Source organism: Hemiscyllium ocellatum, chromosome 40 (genome assembly GCF_020745735.1).
Source record: "Hemiscyllium ocellatum isolate sHemOce1 chromosome 40, sHemOce1.pat.X.cur, whole genome shotgun sequence".
Lineage (NCBI taxonomy): Eukaryota > Metazoa > Chordata > Chondrichthyes > Orectolobiformes > Hemiscylliidae > Hemiscyllium > Hemiscyllium ocellatum.
The window spans coordinates 3,187,269-3,207,722 of NC_083440.1; the positions used below are offsets into that span (position 1 = coordinate 3,187,269).

Genomic DNA, 20,454 nt, shown 5'->3' on the forward strand with positions numbered 1-20,454 from the left:
TCTCATCGTGTCCAGGGAGGTGCAGGTTAGGGTGGATTGGCCATGGGAAATTGTCCCATAGTGCCCAGGGATGTACAGGTTAGGGTAGATTGGCCATGGGGAATTGTCCCATAGTGCCCAGATATGGGCAGGTTAGGGTGGATTGGCCATGGGAAATTGTCCCATAGTTCCAGGGATGTGAAGGTTAGGGTGGATTGGCTGTGGGAAATTGTCCCCTAGTGCCCAGGGATGTACAGTTTAGGGTGGATTGACAATGGGAAATTGTCCCATAGTGCCCAGGGATGTGCAGTTTAGGGTGGATTGGCCATGGGAAATTGTCCCATAGTGCCCAGGGATGTGCAGGTTAGGGTGGATTGACAATGGGAAATTGTCCCATAGTGCCCAGGGATGTGCAGGTTAGGGTGGATTGGCCATGGGAAATTGTCCCATAGTGTCCAGGGATGTGCAGGTTAGGGTGAATTGGCCATGGGAAATTGTCCCATAGTGCCCAGGGATGTGCAGGTTAGGGTGGGATTGGCCATGGGAAATTGTCCCATAGTGCCCAGGGATGTGCAGGGTAGGGTGGATTGGCCATGGGAAATTGTCCCATCGTGCCCAGGGATGTGCAGGTTAGGGTGGATTGGCCATGGGAAATTGTCCCATAGTGCCCAGGGATGTGCTGCTTAGGGTGGATTGGCCATGGGAAATTGTCCCATAGTGCCCAGGGATGTGCTGCTTAGGGTGGATTGACAATGGGAAATTGTCCCATAGTGCCCAGGGATGTGCAGGTTAGGGTGGATTGACAATGGGAAATTGTCCCATAGTGCCCAGGGATGTGCAGGTTAGGGTGGGTTGGCCATGGGAAATTGTCCCATACTGTCCCAGGGATGTGCAGGTTAGGGTGGGTTGGCCATGGGAAATTGTCCCATAGTGCCCAGGGATGTGCAGGTTAGGGTGGATTGGCCATGGGAAATTGTCCTATAGTGCCCAGGGATGTGCAGGTTAGGGTGGGTTGGCCATGGGAAATTGTCCCATAGTGCCCAGGGATGTGCAGGTTAGGGTGGGTTGGCCATGGGAAATTGTCCCATAGTGCCCAGGGATGTGCAGGTTAGGCTGGATTGGCCATGGGAAATTGTCCCATAGTGCCCAGGGATGTGCAGGTTAGGGTGGGATTGGCCACGGGAAATTGTCCCATAGTGCCCAGGGATGTGCAGGCTAGGGTGGATTGGCCATGGGAAATTGTCCCATAGTGTCCAGGGATGTGCAGGTTAGGGTGGATTGGCCATGGGAAATGTTGGGGTCTGGGTGTGATGCTCTTCGGAGGGTGTTAGTGTGGATTCGATGGGCCGAATGGACTGTGCCATGGTGTGGAGGGAGGAAATGCTCTGTTCTCTGCGGCGGTTGAGTTGGGAGTGAAGATTTCTATCACCCCGGTGTTGGAAGTTTGGAAACAGTATTGATCTGAGAGGCGTGTGGGGGTGAAGACAATTTTGGATCTTTCTCAGGCTGAGTGGGGACCGATCCTGCTTTCTGGGCTCCCTGCTCCAGGATTTCCAGATGGCTGGATGATATCATCAGTGGGGATGGCCGTGGGGGTGGGAATGAATGGAATTCAAAGCATCAGCTCAAGAATGTGTCGTGTGGTCGGTGAAAAGTGAAAGGGCTGCTTCCCACTTTCATTCACTAACTTTCTCGCGTGCAAACCTTCCAAAAGCATTCACTTGTTCAACCTCCCTGCACTTATAAACAGAGACAGGGCACACACACACACACACACAGAGACAGCTCAGCAAGTCAAACACACACAATTACAACATACACAGAGACAGACCCAGTTAGAAAACACACAGAAACATAGCTACACAGACACACACACACTCAACTCAGCAAGACAAACATACACAATTACAACATACACAGAGACAGACCCAGTTAGAAAACACACAGAAACATAGCTACACAGACACACACACACTCAACTCAGCAAGACAAACATACACAATTACAACATACACAGAGACAGACCCAGTTAGAAAACACACAGAAACATAGCTACACAGACACACACACACTCAACTCAGCAAGACAAACACACACAATTACAACATACACAGACAGACATCTACACACACACACACAAACTCAGCAAGACAAACACACACAATTACAAACACAGAGACAGACACATAGCTACACAGACAGCTCAGCAAGACAAACACACAATTACAACACACACAAAGACAGAAACAGTTAGAAAACACACAGACACATAACTACACAGACACATAGCTACACAGACAGCTCAGCAAGACAAACACACAATTACAACACACACACAGACAGACACAGTTAGAAAACACACAGACACATAGGTACACAGACACACACATACACAGATACTGCACAACTCAGACACACACACACACAATTACAGTGAAACAAAGAGATACAGTTACAAAACACACACACACACAGGAATACAGAGAGACACACAAGCAGTCACAGCAGACAGAGAGACCGACACACAGCCACCCACACACATACTAGGATTCCCAGCTCTCCACACCCCTGGGGATATCAGCAACACGCTTGTGAGAGAGGAGCCAGGCGATGGCGATGGCAATGGGAGCCCGGCCGTTGCTGGGAACAGCCCGGGTTCGCAGGAACATGCTAGGCGAAGATTTAACGAAATGCGTTCAGCTGGCCAAGAACCTGCGACCCAAATCCGAGTGCACTCTCCGGTTATACGTGAGTATTCACAATCTTATTCCCCGAGCTCTCAGGTTCCATTTCTCACCAGCAGTGCCAGGAAAAAGTTCATCAACTTTGATTCAAATCTGGGAATGTTCTTTCAACCTCTCAGTAATATTGACAGTGAGTGTGGGAATATACTTAAACTCCCCCTGTGTAATATTGACAGTGAGTGTGGGAATATACTTAAACTCCCCCTGTGTAATATTGACAGTGAGTGTGGGAGTATACTTAAATCCCCCTGTGTAATATTGACAGTGAGTGTGGGAATATACTAAAACTCCCCTGTGTAATATTGTCATTGAGTGTGGGAATACACTTAAACTCCCCTGTGTAATATTGACAGAGAGTGTGGGAATACACTTAAACTCCCCTGTGTAATATTGACAGTGAGTGTGGGAATACACTTAAACTCCCCTGTGTAATATTGACAGTGAGTGTGGGAATACAATTAAACTCCCATGTGTAATATTGACAGTGAGTGTGGGAATACAATTAAACATCCCTGTGTAATATTGACCGTGAGTGTAGGAATACATTAAACTTCCCTGTGTAATATTGACAGTGAGTGTGGGAATTCACTTAAACACCCCTGTGTAATATTGACAGAGAGTGTGGGAATATACTTAAACTCCCCTGTGTAATATTGACAGTGAGTGTGCGAATACACTTAAACTCCCCTGTATAATATTGAAAGTGAGTGTGTGAATATACTTAAACTCCCCTGTGTAATATTGACAGTGAGTGTGGGAATACACTTAAACTCCCCTGTGTAATGTTGACATTGATTGTGGGAATATACTAAAACTCCCCTGTGTAATATTGACAGTGAGTGTGGGAATATACTTAAACTGCCCTGTTTAATATTGACAGTGAGTGTGGGAATACTCTTAAACTCCGCTGTGTAATATTGACAGAGAGTGTGGGAATACACTATAACTCCCCTGTGTAATATTGACAGAGAGTGTGGGAATACACTATAACTCCCCTGTGTAATATTGACAGTGAGTGTGGGAATATACTTAAACTCCCCTGTTTAATATTGACAGTGAGTGTGGAAATACACTAAACCTCCCGTGTAATATTGACAGTGAGTGTGGGAAAAAAGTTAAATTCCCGTGTGTAATATTGAGTGAGAGTGTGGGGATTCACTTAAAATACCCTTGTGTAATATTGACAGTGACTGTAGGAATACACTTGAACTCCCCTGTGTAATATTGACAGTGAGTGTGGGAATACACTTAAACTCCCCTGTGTAATGTTGACATTGATTGTGGGAATATACTAAAACTCCCCTGTGTAATATTGTCGGTGAGTGTGGGAATACACTTATACACCCCTGTGTAATGTTGACATTGATTGTGGGAATATACTTCAACTCCCCTGTGTAATATTGACAGAGAGTGTGGGAATATACTAAAACTCCCCTGTGTAATATTGACAGTGAGTGTGGGAATACACTTAAACTCCCCTGTGTAATATTGACAGTGAGTGTGGGGATACAGTTAAACTCCCCTGTGCAATATTGACAGTGAGTGTGGGAATACACTTAAACTCCCCTGTGTAATATTGACAGAGAGTGTGGGAATATACTTAAACTCCCCTGTGTAATATTGACAGTGATTGTGGGAATATACTAAAACTCCCCTGTGTAATATTGACAGTGAGTGTGGGTATACATTTAAACTCCCCTGTGTAATATTGACAGTGATTGTGGGAATATACTTACACAGGGGAGTTTAAGTGTATCCCCACACTCACTGTCAATAAAGCACAGGGGAATTTAATATTGACAGTGAGTGTGGGAATACACGTAAACTCCCCTGTGTAATATTGACAGTGAGTGTGGGAATACACTTAAAAACCCCTGTGTAATATTGATAGTGAGTGTGGGAATATACTAAAACTCCCCTGTGTAATATTGACAGTGAGTGTGGGAATACACTTGAACTGCCCTGTGTAATATTGATATGAGTTTGGGAATATACTTCAACCCTCCTGTGTAATATTGACAGTGAGTGTGGGAATATACTTAAACTCCCCTGTGTAATATTGACAGTGAGTGTGGGAATACACTTAAAAACCCCTGTGTAATATTGATAGTGAGTGTGGGAATATACTAAAACTCCCCTGTGTAATAATGACAGTGATTGTGGGAATATACTAAAACTCCCCTGTGTAATATTGACAGTGTGTGTGGGAATACAATTGCACTCCCCTGTGTAATATTGTCGGTGAGTGTGGGAATACACTTATACACCCCTGTGTAATGTTGACATTGATTGTGGGAATATACTTCAACTCCCCTGTGTAATATTGACAGTGAGTGTGGGAATACACTTAAACTCCCCTGTGTAATATTGACAGTGAGTGTGGGAATATACTTAAACTCCCCTGTGTAATATTGACAGTGAGTGTGGGAATATACTAAAACTCCCCTGTGTAATAATGACAGAGAGTGTGGGGATACAGTTCAACTCCCCTGTGTAATATTGACAGTGAGTGTTGGAATATACTAAAACTCCCCTGTGTAATAATGACAGAGAGTGTGGGAATATACTAAAACTGCCTTGTGTAATATTGACAGTGAGTGTGGGAATATACTTAAATTCCCCTGTGTAATATTGACAGTGAGTGTGGGAAGAGCCTTAAACTCCCCTGTGTAATATTGACAGTGAGTGTGGGAATACCCTTGAACTCCCCTGTGTAATATTGTCAGTGAGTGTGGGAAAACACTTAAACTCCCCTGTGTAATATTGACTGTGAGTGTAGGAATATACTTAAACTCCCCTGTGTAATATTGACAGTGAGTGTGGGAATATACTTAAACACCCCTGTGTAATATTGACAGTGAGTGTGTGAATACAATTAAACTCCCCTATCTAATATTGACAGTGAGTATGGGAATACACTAAAACCGCCGTCTAATTTTGACAGTGAGTGTGGGAATATACTTAAACTCCCCTGTGTAATATATACAGTGAGAGTGGGAATATAGTTAAACTCCCCTGTGTAATATTGACAGTGAGTGTGGGAATATACTTAAACTCCCTTGTGTAATATTGACAGTGAGTGTGGGAATACAGTTAAACTCCCCTGTGTAATATTGACAGTGAGTGTGCGAATACAGTTAAACTCCCCTGTGTAATATTGACAGTGAGTGTGGGAATACACTTAAATTCCCCTGTGTAATATTGACAGTGAGTTTGGGGATATACTTAAACTCCCCTGTGTAATATTGAGAGTGAGTGTGGGAATACACTTAAACTCCCCTGTGTAATATTGACATTGAGTGTGGGAATATACTAAAACTCCCCATGTGTAATATTGACAGTGAGAGTGGGAATACTCTTAAAATCCCCTGTGTAATATTGACAGTGAGTGTGGGAATACAATTAAACATCCCTGTGTAATATTGAACGTGAGTGTGGGAATACATTAAACTTCCCTGTGTAATATTGACAGAGAGTGTGGGAATTCACTTAAACACCCCTGCGTAATATTGACAGTGATTGTGGGAATATACTTAAACTCCCCTGTGTAATATTGACAGTGAGTGTGGGAATATACTTAAACTCCCCTCTGTAATATTGACAGTGAGTGTGGGAATATACTTAAACTCCCCTGTATAATATTGACAGTGAGTGTGGGAATACACTTAAACTCCCCTGTGTGATCTTGACATTGAGTGTGGGAATATACTTAAACACCCCTGTGTAATATTGACTGTGAGTGTAGGAATATACTTAAACACCCCTGTGTAATATTGACAGTGAGTGTGTGAATACAATTAAACTCCCCTATCTAATATTGACAGTGAGTATGGGAATACACTAAAACCGCCGTCTAATTTTGACAGTGAGTGTGGGAATATACTTAAACTCCCCTGTGTAATATATACAGTGAGAGTGGGAATATAGTTAAACTCCCCTGTGTAATATTGACAGTGAGTGTGGGAATATACTTAAACTCCCTTGTGTAATATTGACAGTGAGTGTGGGAATACAGTTAAACTCCCCTCTGTTATATTGACAGTGAGTGTGGGAATATACTTAAACACCCCTGTGTAATATTGACTGTGAGTGTAGGAATATACTTAAACACCCCTGTGTAATATTGACAGGAAGTGTGGGAATACACTTATACATCCCTGTGTAATATTGACAGTGAGTGTGGGAATATACTTAAACTCCCCTGTGTAATATTGACTGTGAGTGTGGGAATACACTTACACTCCCCTGTGTAATATTGACTGTGAGTGTGGGACTACTCTTAAACTCCGCTGTTTAATATTGACAGTGAGTGTGGAAATACACTAAACCTCCCGTGTAATATTGACAGTGAGTGTGGGAATAAAGTTAAATTCCCGTGTGTAATATTGACAGTGAGTGTGGGAGAATAATTAAACTCCCCTGTGTAATATTTACAGTGAGTGTGGGAATACACTTATACACCCCTGTGTAATATTGACAGTGAGAGTGGGAATGCACTTATACTCCCCTGTGTAATATTGACTGTGAGTGTGGGAATACTCTTAAACTCCGCTGTTTAATATTGACAGTGAGTGTGGAAATACACTAAACCTCCCGTGTAATATTGACAGTGAGTGTGGGAATAAAGTTAAATTCCCGTGTGTAATATTGACAGTGAGTGTGGGAGAATAATTAAACTCCCCTGTGTAATATTGGCAGTGAGTATGGGAATATACTTAAACTCCCCTGTGTAATATTGCCAGTGAGTGTGGGAACAAAGTTCCCCTCCCGTGTGTAATATTGACAGTGAGTGTGGGAATACACTTAAACACCCCTGTGTAATATTGACAGTGTGTGTGGGAATATACTAAAACTCCCCTGTGCAATATTGACAGTGAGGGTGGGAGAATAATTAAACTCCCCTGTGTAATATTGACAGTGCGTGTGGGAATATACTTAAACTGCCCTGTGAAATATTGACAGTGAGTGTGGGAATACTCTTAAAATCCGCTGTGTAATATTGACAGAGAGTGTGGGAATACACTATAACTTCCCTGTGTAATATTGACAGTGAGTGTGGGAATATACTTAAACTCCCCTGTTTAATATTGACAGTGAGTGTGGAAATACACTAAACCTCCCGTGTAATATTGACAGTGAGTGTGGGAATAAAGTTAAATTCCCGTGTGTAATATTGAGTGTGAGTGTGGGGATTCACTTAAAATACCCCTGTGTAATATTGACAGTGACTGTGGGAATACACTTAAACTCCCCTGTGTAATATTGCCAGTGAGTGTGGGAATACAGTTAAACTCCCCTGTGTAATATTGACAGTGATTGTGGGAATATACTAAAACTCCCCTGTGTAATATTGACAGTGAGTGTGGGAATACATTTAAACTCCCCTGTGTAATATTTACAGTGAGTGTGGGAATACACTTATACACCCCTGTGTAATATTGACAGTGAGAGTGGGAATGCACTTATACTCCCCTGTGTAATATTGGCAGTGAGTGTGGGAATACACTTAAACTCCCCTGTGTAATATTGCCAGTGAGTGTGGGAATATACTGTAACTCCCCTGTGTAATATTGACAGTGAGTGTGGGAATATATTTAAACTCCCCTGTGTAATATTGCCAGTGAGTGTGGGAATACACTTATACACCCCTGTGTAATATTGACAAAGAGTGTGGGAATATACTTAAACACCCCTGTGTAATATTGACAGTGATTGTGGGAATATACTTAAACCCTCCTGTGTAATATTGACACTGAGTGTAGGAATACACTTAAACATCCCTGTGTAATATTGACAGTGAGTGTGGGAAGAGACTTAAACTCCCCTGTGTCATATTGACAGTGAGTGCGGGAATACACTTAAACTCCCCTGTGTAATATTGACAGTGATTGTGGGAATATACTAAAACTCCCCTGTGTAATATTGACAGTGAGTGTGGGAATACACTAAAACTCCCCTGTGCAATATTGACAGTGAGGGTGGGAGAATAATTAAACTCCCCTGTGAAATATTGACAGTGAGTGTGGGAAAACACTTAAACATCCCTGTGTAATATTGACAGTGAGTGTGGGAATATAATAAAACTCCCCTGTGTAATATTGACAGTGAGTGTGGGAATACACTTGAACACACCTGTGTAATATTGACAGTGAGTGTGGGAATAAAGTTAAATTCCCGTGTGTAATATTGAGTGTGAGTGTGGGGATTCACTTAAAATACCCCTGTGTAATATTGACAGTGAGTGTGGGAATACACTTAAACTGTCCTGTGAAATATTGCCAGTGAGTGTGGGAATACACTTATACACCCCTGTGTAATATTGACAAAGAGTGTGGGAATATACTTAAACACCCCTGTGTAATATTGACAGTGATTGTGGGAATATACTAAAACTCCCCTGTGTAATATTGACAGTGAGTGTGGGAATATAATAAAACTCTCCTGTGTAATATTGACAGTGAGTGCGGGAATATAATAAAACTCTCCTGTGTAATATTGACAGTGAGTGCGGGAATATATTTAAACTCCCCTGTGTAATATTGACAGTGAGTGTGGGAACAAAGTTCCCCTCCCGTGTGTAATATTGACAGTGAGTGTGGGAATACACTTAAACCCCCCCTGTGTAATATTGACAGTGAGTGTGGGAATACACTAAAACTCCCCTGTGCAATACTGACAGTGAGGGTGGGAGAATAATTAAACTCCCCTGTGTAATATTGACAGTGAGCGTGGGAATATACTTAAACTCCCCTGTTTAATATTGACAGTGAGTGTGGAAATACACTAAACCTCCCGTGTAATATTGACAGTGAGTGTGGGAATACACTTAAACTCTCCTGTGTAATATTGCCAGTGAGTGTGGGAATATACTTAAACCCTCCTGTGTAATATTGACACTGAGTGTAGGAATACACTTAAACATCCCTGTGTCATATTGACAGTGAGTGCGGGAATACACTTAAACTCCCCTGTGTAATATTGACAGTGAGTGTGGGAATATAATTAAACTTCCCTGTGTAATATTGACAGTGATTGTGGGAATATACTAAAACTTCCCTGTGTAATATTGACAGTGAGTGTGGGAATATATTTAAACTCCCCTGTGTAATATTGCCAGTGAGTGTGGGAATACACTAAAACTCCCCTGTGCAATATTGACAGTGAGGGTGGGAGAATAATTAAACTCCCCTGTGTAATATTGACAGTGAGTGTGGGAATATATTTAAACTCCCCTGTGTAATATTGCCAGTGAGTGTGGGAATACACTTATACACCCCTGTGTAATATTGACAAAGAGTGTGGGAATATACTTAAACACCCCTGTGTAATATTGACAGTGATTGTGGGAATATACTAAAACTCCCCTGTGTAATATTGACAGTGAGTGTGGGAATACACTTAAACTCCCCTGTGCAATATTGACAGTGAGGGTGGGAGAATAATTAAACTCCCCTGTGTAATATTGACAGTGAGTGTGGGAATACACATAAACTCCACTGTGTAATATTGACAGTGAGTGTGGGAAAAAAGTTCCCCTCCCGTGTGTAATATTGACAGTGAGTGTGGGAATACACTTAAACCCCCCCTGTGTAATATTGACAATGTGTGTGGGAATATAGTTAAACTCCCCTGTGTAATATTGACTGAGAGTGTGGGAATAAAGTTAACCTCCCGTGTGTAATATTGACAGTGAGCGTGGGAATACCCTTCAACTCCCCTGTGTAATATTGACAGTGAGTGTGGGAATACACTTAAACACCCCTGTGTAATATTGACAGTGAGTGTGGGAATACACTTAAACATCCCTGTGTAATATTGACAGTGAGTGTGGGAATAAAGTTACCCTCTCGTGTGTAATATTGACAGTGAGCGTGGGAATACACTTAAACACCCCTGTGTAATATTGACAGTGAGTGCGGGAATATAGTTAAATTCCCCTGTGTAATATTGACAGTGATTGTGGGAATATACTTGAACTCCCCTGTGTAATATTGACAATGAGTGTGGGAATACACTGAAACCACCCTGTGTAATATTGACAGTGAGTGTGGGAATATACTTAAACTCTCCCGTGTAATATTGCCCGTGAGTGTGGGAATACACTTATACACCCCTGTGTAATATTGACAGTGAGTGTGTGGGAATATACTTAAACTCCCCTGTGTAATATTGTCGGTGAGTGTGGGAATATAGTTAAATTCCCCTGTGTAATATTGACAGTGATTGTGGGAATATACGAAAACTCCCCTGTGTAATATTGACAGTGAGTGTGGGAATACACTTAAAATCCCCTGTGTATTATTTACAGTGAGTGTGGGAATATACTAAAACTCCCCCTGTGTAATATTGACAGTGAGTGTGGGAATATACTAAACCCCCCCCCCGTGTAATATTGACAGTGAGTGTGGGAATACACTGAAACTCCCCTGTGTAATATTGACAGTGAGTGTGGGAATATAATTAAACGCCCCTGTGTAATATTGACAGTGAGTGTGGGAATACACTTAAACTCCCCCTGTGTAATATTGACAGTGAGTGTGGGAATATACTAAACCCCCCCCCCCCCGTGTAATATTGACAGTGAGTGTGGGAATATACTTAAACTCCCCTGTGTAATATTGACAGTGTGTGTCGGAATACAATTGCACTCCCCTGTGTAATATTGACAGTGAGTGTGGGAATATACTTGAACTCCCCTGTGTAATATTGACAATGAGTGTGGGAATACACTGAAACCACCCTGTGTAATATTGACAGTGAGTGTGGGAATATACTTAAACTCTCCCGTGTAATATTGCCCGTGAGTGTGGGAATACACTTATACACCCCTGTGTAATATTGACAGTGAGTGTGTGGGAATATACTTAAACTCCCCTGTGTAATATTGTCGGTGAGTGTGGGAATACAGTTAAACTCCCCTGTGTAATATTGACAGTGAGTGTGGGAATATACGAAAACTCCCCTGTGTAATATTGACAGTGAGTGTGGGAATACACTTAAAATCCCCTGTGTATTATTTACAGTGAGTGTGGGAATATACTAAAACTCCCCCCGTGTAATATTGACAGTGAGTGTGGGAATACACTGAAACTCCCCTGTGTAATATTGACAGTGAGTGTGGGAATATAATTAAACGCCCCTGTGTAATATTGACAGTGAGTGTGGGAATACACTTAAACTCCCCCTGTGTAATATTGACAGTGAGTGTGGGAATATACTAAACCCCCCCCCCCCGTGTAATATTGACAGTGAGTGTGGGAATATACTTAAACTCCCCTGTGTAATATTGACAGTGTGTGTCGGAATACAATTGCACTCCCCTGTGTAATATTGACAGTGAGTGTGGGAATACACTGAAACTCCCCTGTGTAATATTGACAGTGAGTGCGGGAATATAATTAAACTCCCCTGCGTAATATTGACAGTGAGTGTGGGAATACAATTGCACTCCCCTGTGTAATATTGACTGAGAGTATGGGAATATACTTAAACTCCCCTGTGTAATATTGCCCGTGAGTGTGGGAATACACTTATACACCCCTGTGTAATGTTGACAGTGATTGTGGGTATATACTAAAACTCCCCTGTGTAATATTGATATGAGTTTGGGAATACACTTAAACTGCCCTGTGTAATATTGATATGAGTTTGGGAATATACTTAAACCCTCCTGTGTAATATTGACACTGAGTGTGGGAATATACTTAAACATCCCTGTGTAATAATGACCGTGAGTGTGGGATTATACTTAAACTCCCCTGTGTAATATTGACAGTGAGTGTGGGAATACACTTAAACTCCCCTGTGTAATATTGACAGTGAGTGTGGGAATACACTTAAACTCCCCTGTGTAATATTGACAGTGAGTGTAGGAGTATACTAAAACTCCCCTGTGTAATATTGACAGTGAGTGTGGGAATATACTTGAACTCCCCTGTGTAATATTGACAGTGAGTGTGGGAATACACTTAAACTCCCCTGTGTAATATTGATAGTGAGTGTGATAGTATACTTAAACTCCCCTGTGTAATATTGGCAGTGAGTGTGGGAGTATACTTAAACTCCCCTGTGTAATATTGACAGTGAGTGTGGGAATACACTTGAACTCCCCTGTGTAATATTGACAGTGGGTGTGGGAATATACTTAAATTCCCCTGTGTAATATTGACAGTGAGTGTGGGAATATACTAAAACCCCCCATTTGTAATATTGACAGTGTGTGTGGGAATACAATTGCACTCCCCTGTGTAATATTGACAGTGAGTGTGGGAATATACTAAAACTCCCCTGTGTAATATTGACAGAGAGTGTGGGAATATAATTAAACTCCCCCTGTGTAATATTGACAGTGAGTGTGGGAATATACTTAAACTCCCCTGTGTAATATTGACTGTGAGTGTGGGGATACACTTAAACTCCCCTGTGTAATATTGAGAGGGAAAAACGTTGATCTTCGCTGCTTAATGTTGACTTTGAGTGTGGCATTGAATTTAAACACGTCTGTTTAAATTAACAGTGTGCATGGTGTTTTTACCCAGAGAGCATGGGCTTCACTGGCCCAGTATTTATTGTTCTCATCGCTTTTGCCCCTCCACCCCCTCCTCCACCCCCACCCCGGAGCACGTGAGGTTTAGCTGCCTCTGGAAGCACTGCAGCCCATCTGCTATAGGGTAGACCCACAGTCTCCCTGAGGGAGGGAATCCCAGGATCCTGACCCAGGAAGGAACGGTGATAGATTTCCAAGTGAGGGGCTAGGAGGGGAACTTGCAGTGGGGGGGGGGGGTGGTGTATTGGGGGTCCCATGTATCTGCTGCCCCTTGTCCGTCTGGGTGGAATGGGCCGTGGGTTTGGAAGGTGCTGCCTGAGGACCTATTGGGTTTTCCTGCGGTGCATCTTGTAGCTGGTTCAACACTGCTACTACTGAGGGGTGTGGGGAGGGAGCGAGGGGATGTTTGTGGGTGTGGGGTCAATCCGAGGGGGGTGCTGTTTTATCCCGGGATGTTGTGGAGTTTCCCGAGTGTTGTTGGAGCTGCCACCATCCAGGGGCAACTGGGGAGTATTCCCTCACCCTCCTGCCTTGGGCCTTGTGGGACAGGCTTTGGAGTGAGGAGAGTTGGGGGTTACTCGCTGCAGGATTCCCAGCCTCTGCCCCTGCTCTTGCTGGAGTTCAGTTTGGTTTCTGGTCAATAGTAAACTCCTCCCAGTTTGATAGTAGTGGGTCCCAGTGATGGTATTACCGTCAAGGAGCAATGTTCGGAGATGGTTGTTTTTCTGGGACTTGCGTGATCACCAACGCCCCTCATGCAAGGGAGAATGAAGACGAATCCTTCCCCAGTTTTGGAGAATCCTTCTCAATCCCCTGATGCCACTTTTCTGTCTTTGTCGCACATTCTCACAAGTGTGGATCCCGTTTTGTGTAAATGTTGGCGAGGCCCCGTTCCTGTGTTGCCCCCAAGCTAACTTGCTGCGATTCCATGTTCAAGGCCCAACTCATTTCCTGCGGCCACTCCGGGTTTACTCAACTCTCACGTCTTCAACACGGCTCAGTTTTTTCCGTTGGGACCGAATCTCGCATCTTCCTCGTTTGTCCGCTCCTGGTAACTCCGTCGCCCACTCACCGACCCCATCTGTGTCCCTTTGCAGACCGCTCCCCGTTCTCTTTCCCATCTGACTCGTAACGTTCACAAACATAGAGCTACAACCATCTAATCTTGCCGTCCAGTTTTACCTGACAAAGGGACAGTGCACCGAAACCTTGTGGTCCCACCTAATCGCATTGCACTACACCCTGCCGACTTGTGACCGAGACCACCCCAGTCCAACACCAGCCCCTCCCCCCCTCCGGATCGGTTTAATTTTAATCAAAGTTTAAATCGATTTGTAATTTACTAATCCCCATATTATTCAGAGAGTCAGAGAGATGTACAGCGCACAAACAGGCCCTTCGACCCAACCCGTCCATGCTGTCCCAGATATCCTAACCTAATCTAGTCCCATTTGCCAGCACTTGGCCCATCTCCCTCTAAACCCTTCCTATTCATGTCCCCATCCACCTTTTAAATGCTGTCATTGTACCAGCCCCCACCACTTCCTCTGGCAGCTCATTCCATACATGTACCACCCTCTGGGGGAAAAAGTTGCCCCTTAGGTCCCTTTCCCCTCTCACCCTAAACCTATGCCCCTCTAGTTCTGGACTCCCCCACCCCAGGGAAAAGACTTTGTCTATTTGCCCTATCCATGCCCCTCGTGGTTTTATAAACCTCTATAAGGTCACCCCTCAGCCTCCGACGCTCCAGGGAAAACAGCCCCAGCCTGTTCAGCCTCTCCCTGTAGCTCAGATCCTCCAACCCTGGCAACATCCTTGTAAATCTTTTCTGAACCCTTTCAAGTTTCACAACATCTTTCCGATCGGAAGGAGATCAGAATTGCACACAATATTCCAACAGTGGCCTAACCAATGTCCTGTACAGCCGCAACATGACCTCCCAACTCCTGTACTCAATACTCTGACCAATAAAGGAAAGCATACCAAACGCTGCCTTCACTATCCTATCTACCTGCGACTCCACTTTCAAGGAGCTATGAACCTGCACTCCAAGGTCTCTTTGTTCAGCAACACTCCCTAGGACCTTACCATTAAGTGTATAAGTCCTGCTAAGATTTGCTTTCCCAAAATGCAGCCCCTCACATTTATCTGAATTAAACTCCAGCTGCCACTTCTCAGCCCATTGGCCCATCTGGTCCAGATCCTGTTGTCATCTGAGGGAACCCTCTTCGCTGTCCACTACATCTCCATGGATGGAGTGTTTCAGTGACAGAGAGAGAGAGAGGGGCTGGATAAGCTTGGGCTGGTTTCTTTAGAGCAGGAACGTTTCACGGGGTGGGGGATCCTGATCGAGGTGTGTATGATTACGGAGAGCAGGAGGGTGGGGAATGGGAATAAACAATTCCTCTTGGCAGAGAAGTGGATAACCCGGTGGGGGGCTCAGATTTCAGGTCAGGGGCGGGAGGGAATTGGGAGGGAATGAAGGAGGAAGTTTCTCACCCAGAGATGGGAAACAGCCGAGAGGTGAGGGAGAGGTAGCACAAAGGCGAACACTTGAAATGCCAGAGGGACGAGAGGAGATAGGTGCTTGATGTAAAAGCGATGGGCTGAATGGCCTCTTTTGGTGCTGTAACCCAAACTACAGCATAAAGGGAGGAACAGCAAGGAAAATTTGGTCAACTGATAGGGAACTCTATTTTGGTCAATACGGGGAGCCACATTTGAGGGATTGGAAGGGTCCTAGCTCCTGCCCGTCCTGTATTTGTTTTGTTTTTGCATTCTCTGACGGCCTTCTCCTCCCTCCTGTCGTTCTGCAGGACCAGTGTCAGGGGTTGACAGAGAAAGTGACTGGTAACCTGAGCCTGTCTGAGACCGACGGCATCCCCCTGGCAGGCACCAGTCGCTGGAGTGAGCTTTCCGACCAGGAGCGCCTCAATCAGAACTTCCGTGCCTACAAGATCTTCAGCACTTACCTGCGGCTGTACCTGAACAACGTTCCGGCCTGTGGGCAGTACTCACGCCTGCCGGACTCCATCAGGGAGCTCTGCACGCAGACGGAGAGTTTCGTGGTGAGAATCAGCCAGCTGATGGTGGACATGGGGCTGCCCGTGCCCTCAATCAGAGTGCCCAACGTTGACACCCCCAAGGACTGGGATAGGAAGGTCTGGGGCCATCATCTCTTGCTGGAACTCAGTAACTGGTCGCTGCGTTCTGTGCGTGACTTCAGCAAACTGAAGACCAACCTCTCGTCCAACCGAGCACGCCCGAACCAGCTGAGGGGGGTGCAGCTGAGGTAAGACGCCTCGCTGCCAAGGCCATGCCCCCCCCAACCCACCAATCCAACTCAATCCCACCCAACCCAATCCCACCCAACCCAATCACACCCAACCCAATCCCACTCAACCCAATCCCACCCAACCCAATCCCGCTCAACCCAACTCAATCCCACCCAACCCAATCCCACTCAACCCAATCCCACCCAACCCAATCCCGCTCAACCCAACTCAATCCCGCCCAACCCAATCCCACCCAACCCAATCCCGCTCAACTCAACCCAATCCCGCCCAACCCAATCCCGCCCAACCCAATCCCGCCCAACCCAATCCAATTCCACCCAATCTAATCCAACCCAACTCAACCCAAGCCAACCCAATCCCACACAACCCAATCCCATCTAATCCAACCCAACCCAAACCAATCCCATGCGACCCAACCCAACCTCATTCCTGATGAAGGGCATTTGCCTGTAATGTCGATCTCCCTGCTCCTCAGATGCTGCCTGATCCAACCCAACTCAATCCAACCTAACCCAAACCAACCCAACCCAACCCAAATCCTGATGTCTATCAAAGAGAGGAGAATCCGCGTCTAGCAGCCGCCAGAAGATGGCCAACCGACCTCTGACCTTGGGAGGAGGAATGCTGGGGGGGAGTGGATGAGCCACTGACCTACAAGGGGGATTGTCTGGAAGGGAGTGGGTCACCCTTCCAGGTTTGAGAAACCCTTGAGCGCTGACCCCAATGTTTCACTGGGTGGGCAGTGCATAAAAAGGGCTGTTTCTTTTTTTTGTCGCAGTGTTCCTCCTCCACCTGTAGATGACGAGAGCTGGCAGCAGTGAGGGCGACGCTGGCTTGGCATCCACCTCCAGCCACACCTGCTGGTAGGAGAGCGGAACTGCATTCCAACTGCGATGTTGACTTTGCAGTCCAGTTCTGTGCACGGACGTCCCCATGATGGGTTAGGAGCAGGGCTGCCCCGGCTGCTCAGTGTTCTGGAAGTTTCTTTGGCGTGACGCCACTGGCTCGCATGCTTTCCCGGCTCCCAACCCTCTCTCTCGGTTGGTCAATGTGATCAGGCTCCCTGTGGGAGAGGGCTCCGCACCCCTCACACCTTTTGGGGAATGACGTTTCTCCTGAACTTCCCATTGGATTGAAGAGGGACCTGATCCAGTTGATCCCCTGGCCCTTGGGATCCTCCTGAAGCCCGCTGGAGTTACCAGTGTGCTCCCTTCCATTGCAGGGGTCAGCAGGAGGCAACTGAGGAACAGACTGACCACAGTTACTGTCCTCCCCTCCTCTTCCTCGCCCACACCCTATCACCAACCCCCAACCCTTCCTCCTCTCCCCCCCCACAGCTCCTGGGCCCACAAGCAGGGAGCTGTTGGGCCAGGACTCTGCGTTTGTAAATTGTGGTAAGGAGAGGGTAGCAGGGAGGTGCAGGCCCGAGATCAGAAAGTGGAGATTCACCTTCCAAATGATGCACTGAGCTGAATGGCCTGGTGCTGTTCCCCCTGTGTGTGGGACAGGCTGGGGAAGGGGCTGAATGGCCTGGTGCTGTTCCCCCTGTGTGTGGGACAGGCTGGGGAAGGGGCTGAATGGCCTGGTGCTGTTCCCCCTGTGCGTGGGACAGGCTGGGGAAGGGGCTGAATGGCCTCCTGGTTGCGAGTGAGTTGATGTATTTGGTGTCTGGAGTTAGACTCCAGCAGTTTTCTTTCAGTCCGTCGCTGAGATTAATTCCCGCTGTGCTGCTAACCCCCCGGAGTTCACCAGGGGTCACGGGCACGGTCTGTCAGGCACACGTTCAGAAAGAACACTGGGTTCACCGTGGAATAAAGGCCAGGGAAACAAATGGGGGGTCAGTGTAGAGGGAGCTTTACTCTGTATCTAACCCCGTGCTGTCCCTGTCCTGGGAATGTTTGATGGGGGACAGTGTAGAGGGAGTTTTACTCTGTATCTAACCCTGTGCTGTCCCTGTCCCTGGGTGTGTTTGATGGGGGGACAGTGTAGAGGGAGCTTTACTCTGTATCTAACCCCATGCTGTCCCTGTTCCTGGGAGTGTTTGATGGGGGACAGTGTAGAGAGAGCTTTACTCTGTATCTAACCCCATGCTGTCCCTGTCCTGGGAGTGTTTGATGGGGGACAGTGTAGAGAGAGCTTTACTCTGTATCTAACCCCGTGCTGTCCCTGTCCCTGGGAGTGTTTGATGGGGGGAACAGTGGAGAGGAAGTTTTACTCTGTATCTAACCCCGTGCTGTCCCTGTCCCTGTCGTGTTGGCGACACTGTGTGTGGAGTTGGTGTGGGGTGGGAGACCAGGGGCTGTGATGGTTGGGTGTATCTGGAGAGAACTCACTTATCGCAAGATCATGTTTCCAAATATATCCTTGGAAACAGACAAGGGAGTGTGGGGGAAAGAGAGAGAGAGAGACAGAATACTGTAGTCATTCAGTAATCATCTCCTGAGGGTGAGTTAGGGAGTTGTGATCCCACTCTCACACACCGAGTGGGAGTGATCTGTAACACCAGGTCAAAGGAATCTATCAGCAACTTCTGAAAAGAGACGTGGCACCATCGATCAACAAGGAGGTACTGGGTAATACAGGCGTCCTGATCACGGCCAATCCACCCTAACCTGCACATCCCTGGGCACTATGGGACAATTTCCCATGGCCAACCCACCCTAACCTGCACATCCCTGGACACTATGGGACAATTTCCCATGGCCAATCCCACCCTAACCTGCACATCCCTGGGCACTATGGGACAATTTCCCATGGCCAACCCACCCTAACCTGCACATCCCTGGACACTATGGGACAGCTTAGCACAGGGTGAGATACAAAGTAAAGCTTCCTCTGCACTGTCCCCCATCAAACATTCCCAGGACAGATACAGTACGGGGTTAGATACAGAGTAAAGCTCTCGCTACACTGTCCCCCATCAAACACTTCCAGGACAGGGACAGCACGGGGTTAGATACAGAGTAAAGCTCCCTCTACCCTGTCCCCATCCATTGCTCACTCACAAACATGCTTGCTGCATGAGCACCCCCATCCCAAGCCCCTCGCTCTCCAGCTGTTCGAGAGAGGGAGAGATGGGGAGAGGTAATCTGCTCCTGTCTCTCACGGCCAGGACGAACACTGGCTGTGTGAGGCTTCCAGCTGAGAATGTGCCCTGCTGTAGCCCCCTGGTAGGCAGTTCCCTTTACCCCTGACGTGTGTCGGGCTCCCCCTCCGATCGCTATTGTAGATGAGATACACACAAGGCTGGACTCTTCAACCTGATCCTTACTGAGTGAATGTTCCTGTTGTTATTAAACTAATTATTATTGTTAAAACGGAAGTGGAATTCCTTAATATATTCTAATAATTTGTAAAGAGATCTGCTTTGTAACTGAATGTAATTATATATTATGAAATAAAATATTATTAAATGTGAACGCAACACTATGATGTTTCATGGCTTCGTGGGTCTAGTTCAGCATTTTGCCTCTTACCTCCTTCAGAGACTGGGGAACCGGGGGAAATAATACACTCCGCTAAAGCGAGCAAAGGGACCAACACAGGCCATTCTGTCCATCGAGCCTGCAATATCGCTGAGTGGAAATTTCAGTGCTTTTAGAGTCAGAGAGATGTACAGCACGGAAACAGGCCCTTCGGCCCAACCCGTCCATGCTGTCCCAGATATCCTAACCTAATCTAGTCCCATTTAGAGTCAGAGAGATGGACAGCACGGAAACAGGCCCTTCAGCCCAACCCGTCCATGCTGTCCCAGATATCCTAACCTAATCTAGTCCCATGTGCCAGCACTTGGCCCATCTCCCTCTAACCCCTTCCTATTCATGTCCCCATCCACCTTTTAAATGCTGTCATTGTACCAGCCTCCACCACTTCCTCTGGCAGCTCATTC

General features: G+C 46.0%; 1 protein-coding gene across 1 annotated transcript; it reads left to right on the plus strand.

Moving 5' to 3' along the window:
- Positions 1-1,766: 1,766 nt before the first annotated feature.
- LOC132834483 (ciliary neurotrophic factor-like) lies at positions 1,767-19,493 on the plus strand. The gene is made up of 2 exons (XM_060853400.1): positions 1,767-2,727; positions 16,086-19,493. Exons 1-2 carry the CDS (start codon positions 2,590-2,592, stop codon positions 16,563-16,565), a joined length of 618 nt encoding a protein of 205 aa, XP_060709383.1. The 5' UTR covers positions 1,767-2,589; the 3' UTR covers positions 16,566-19,493.
- Positions 19,494-20,454: the final 961 nt, after the last annotated feature.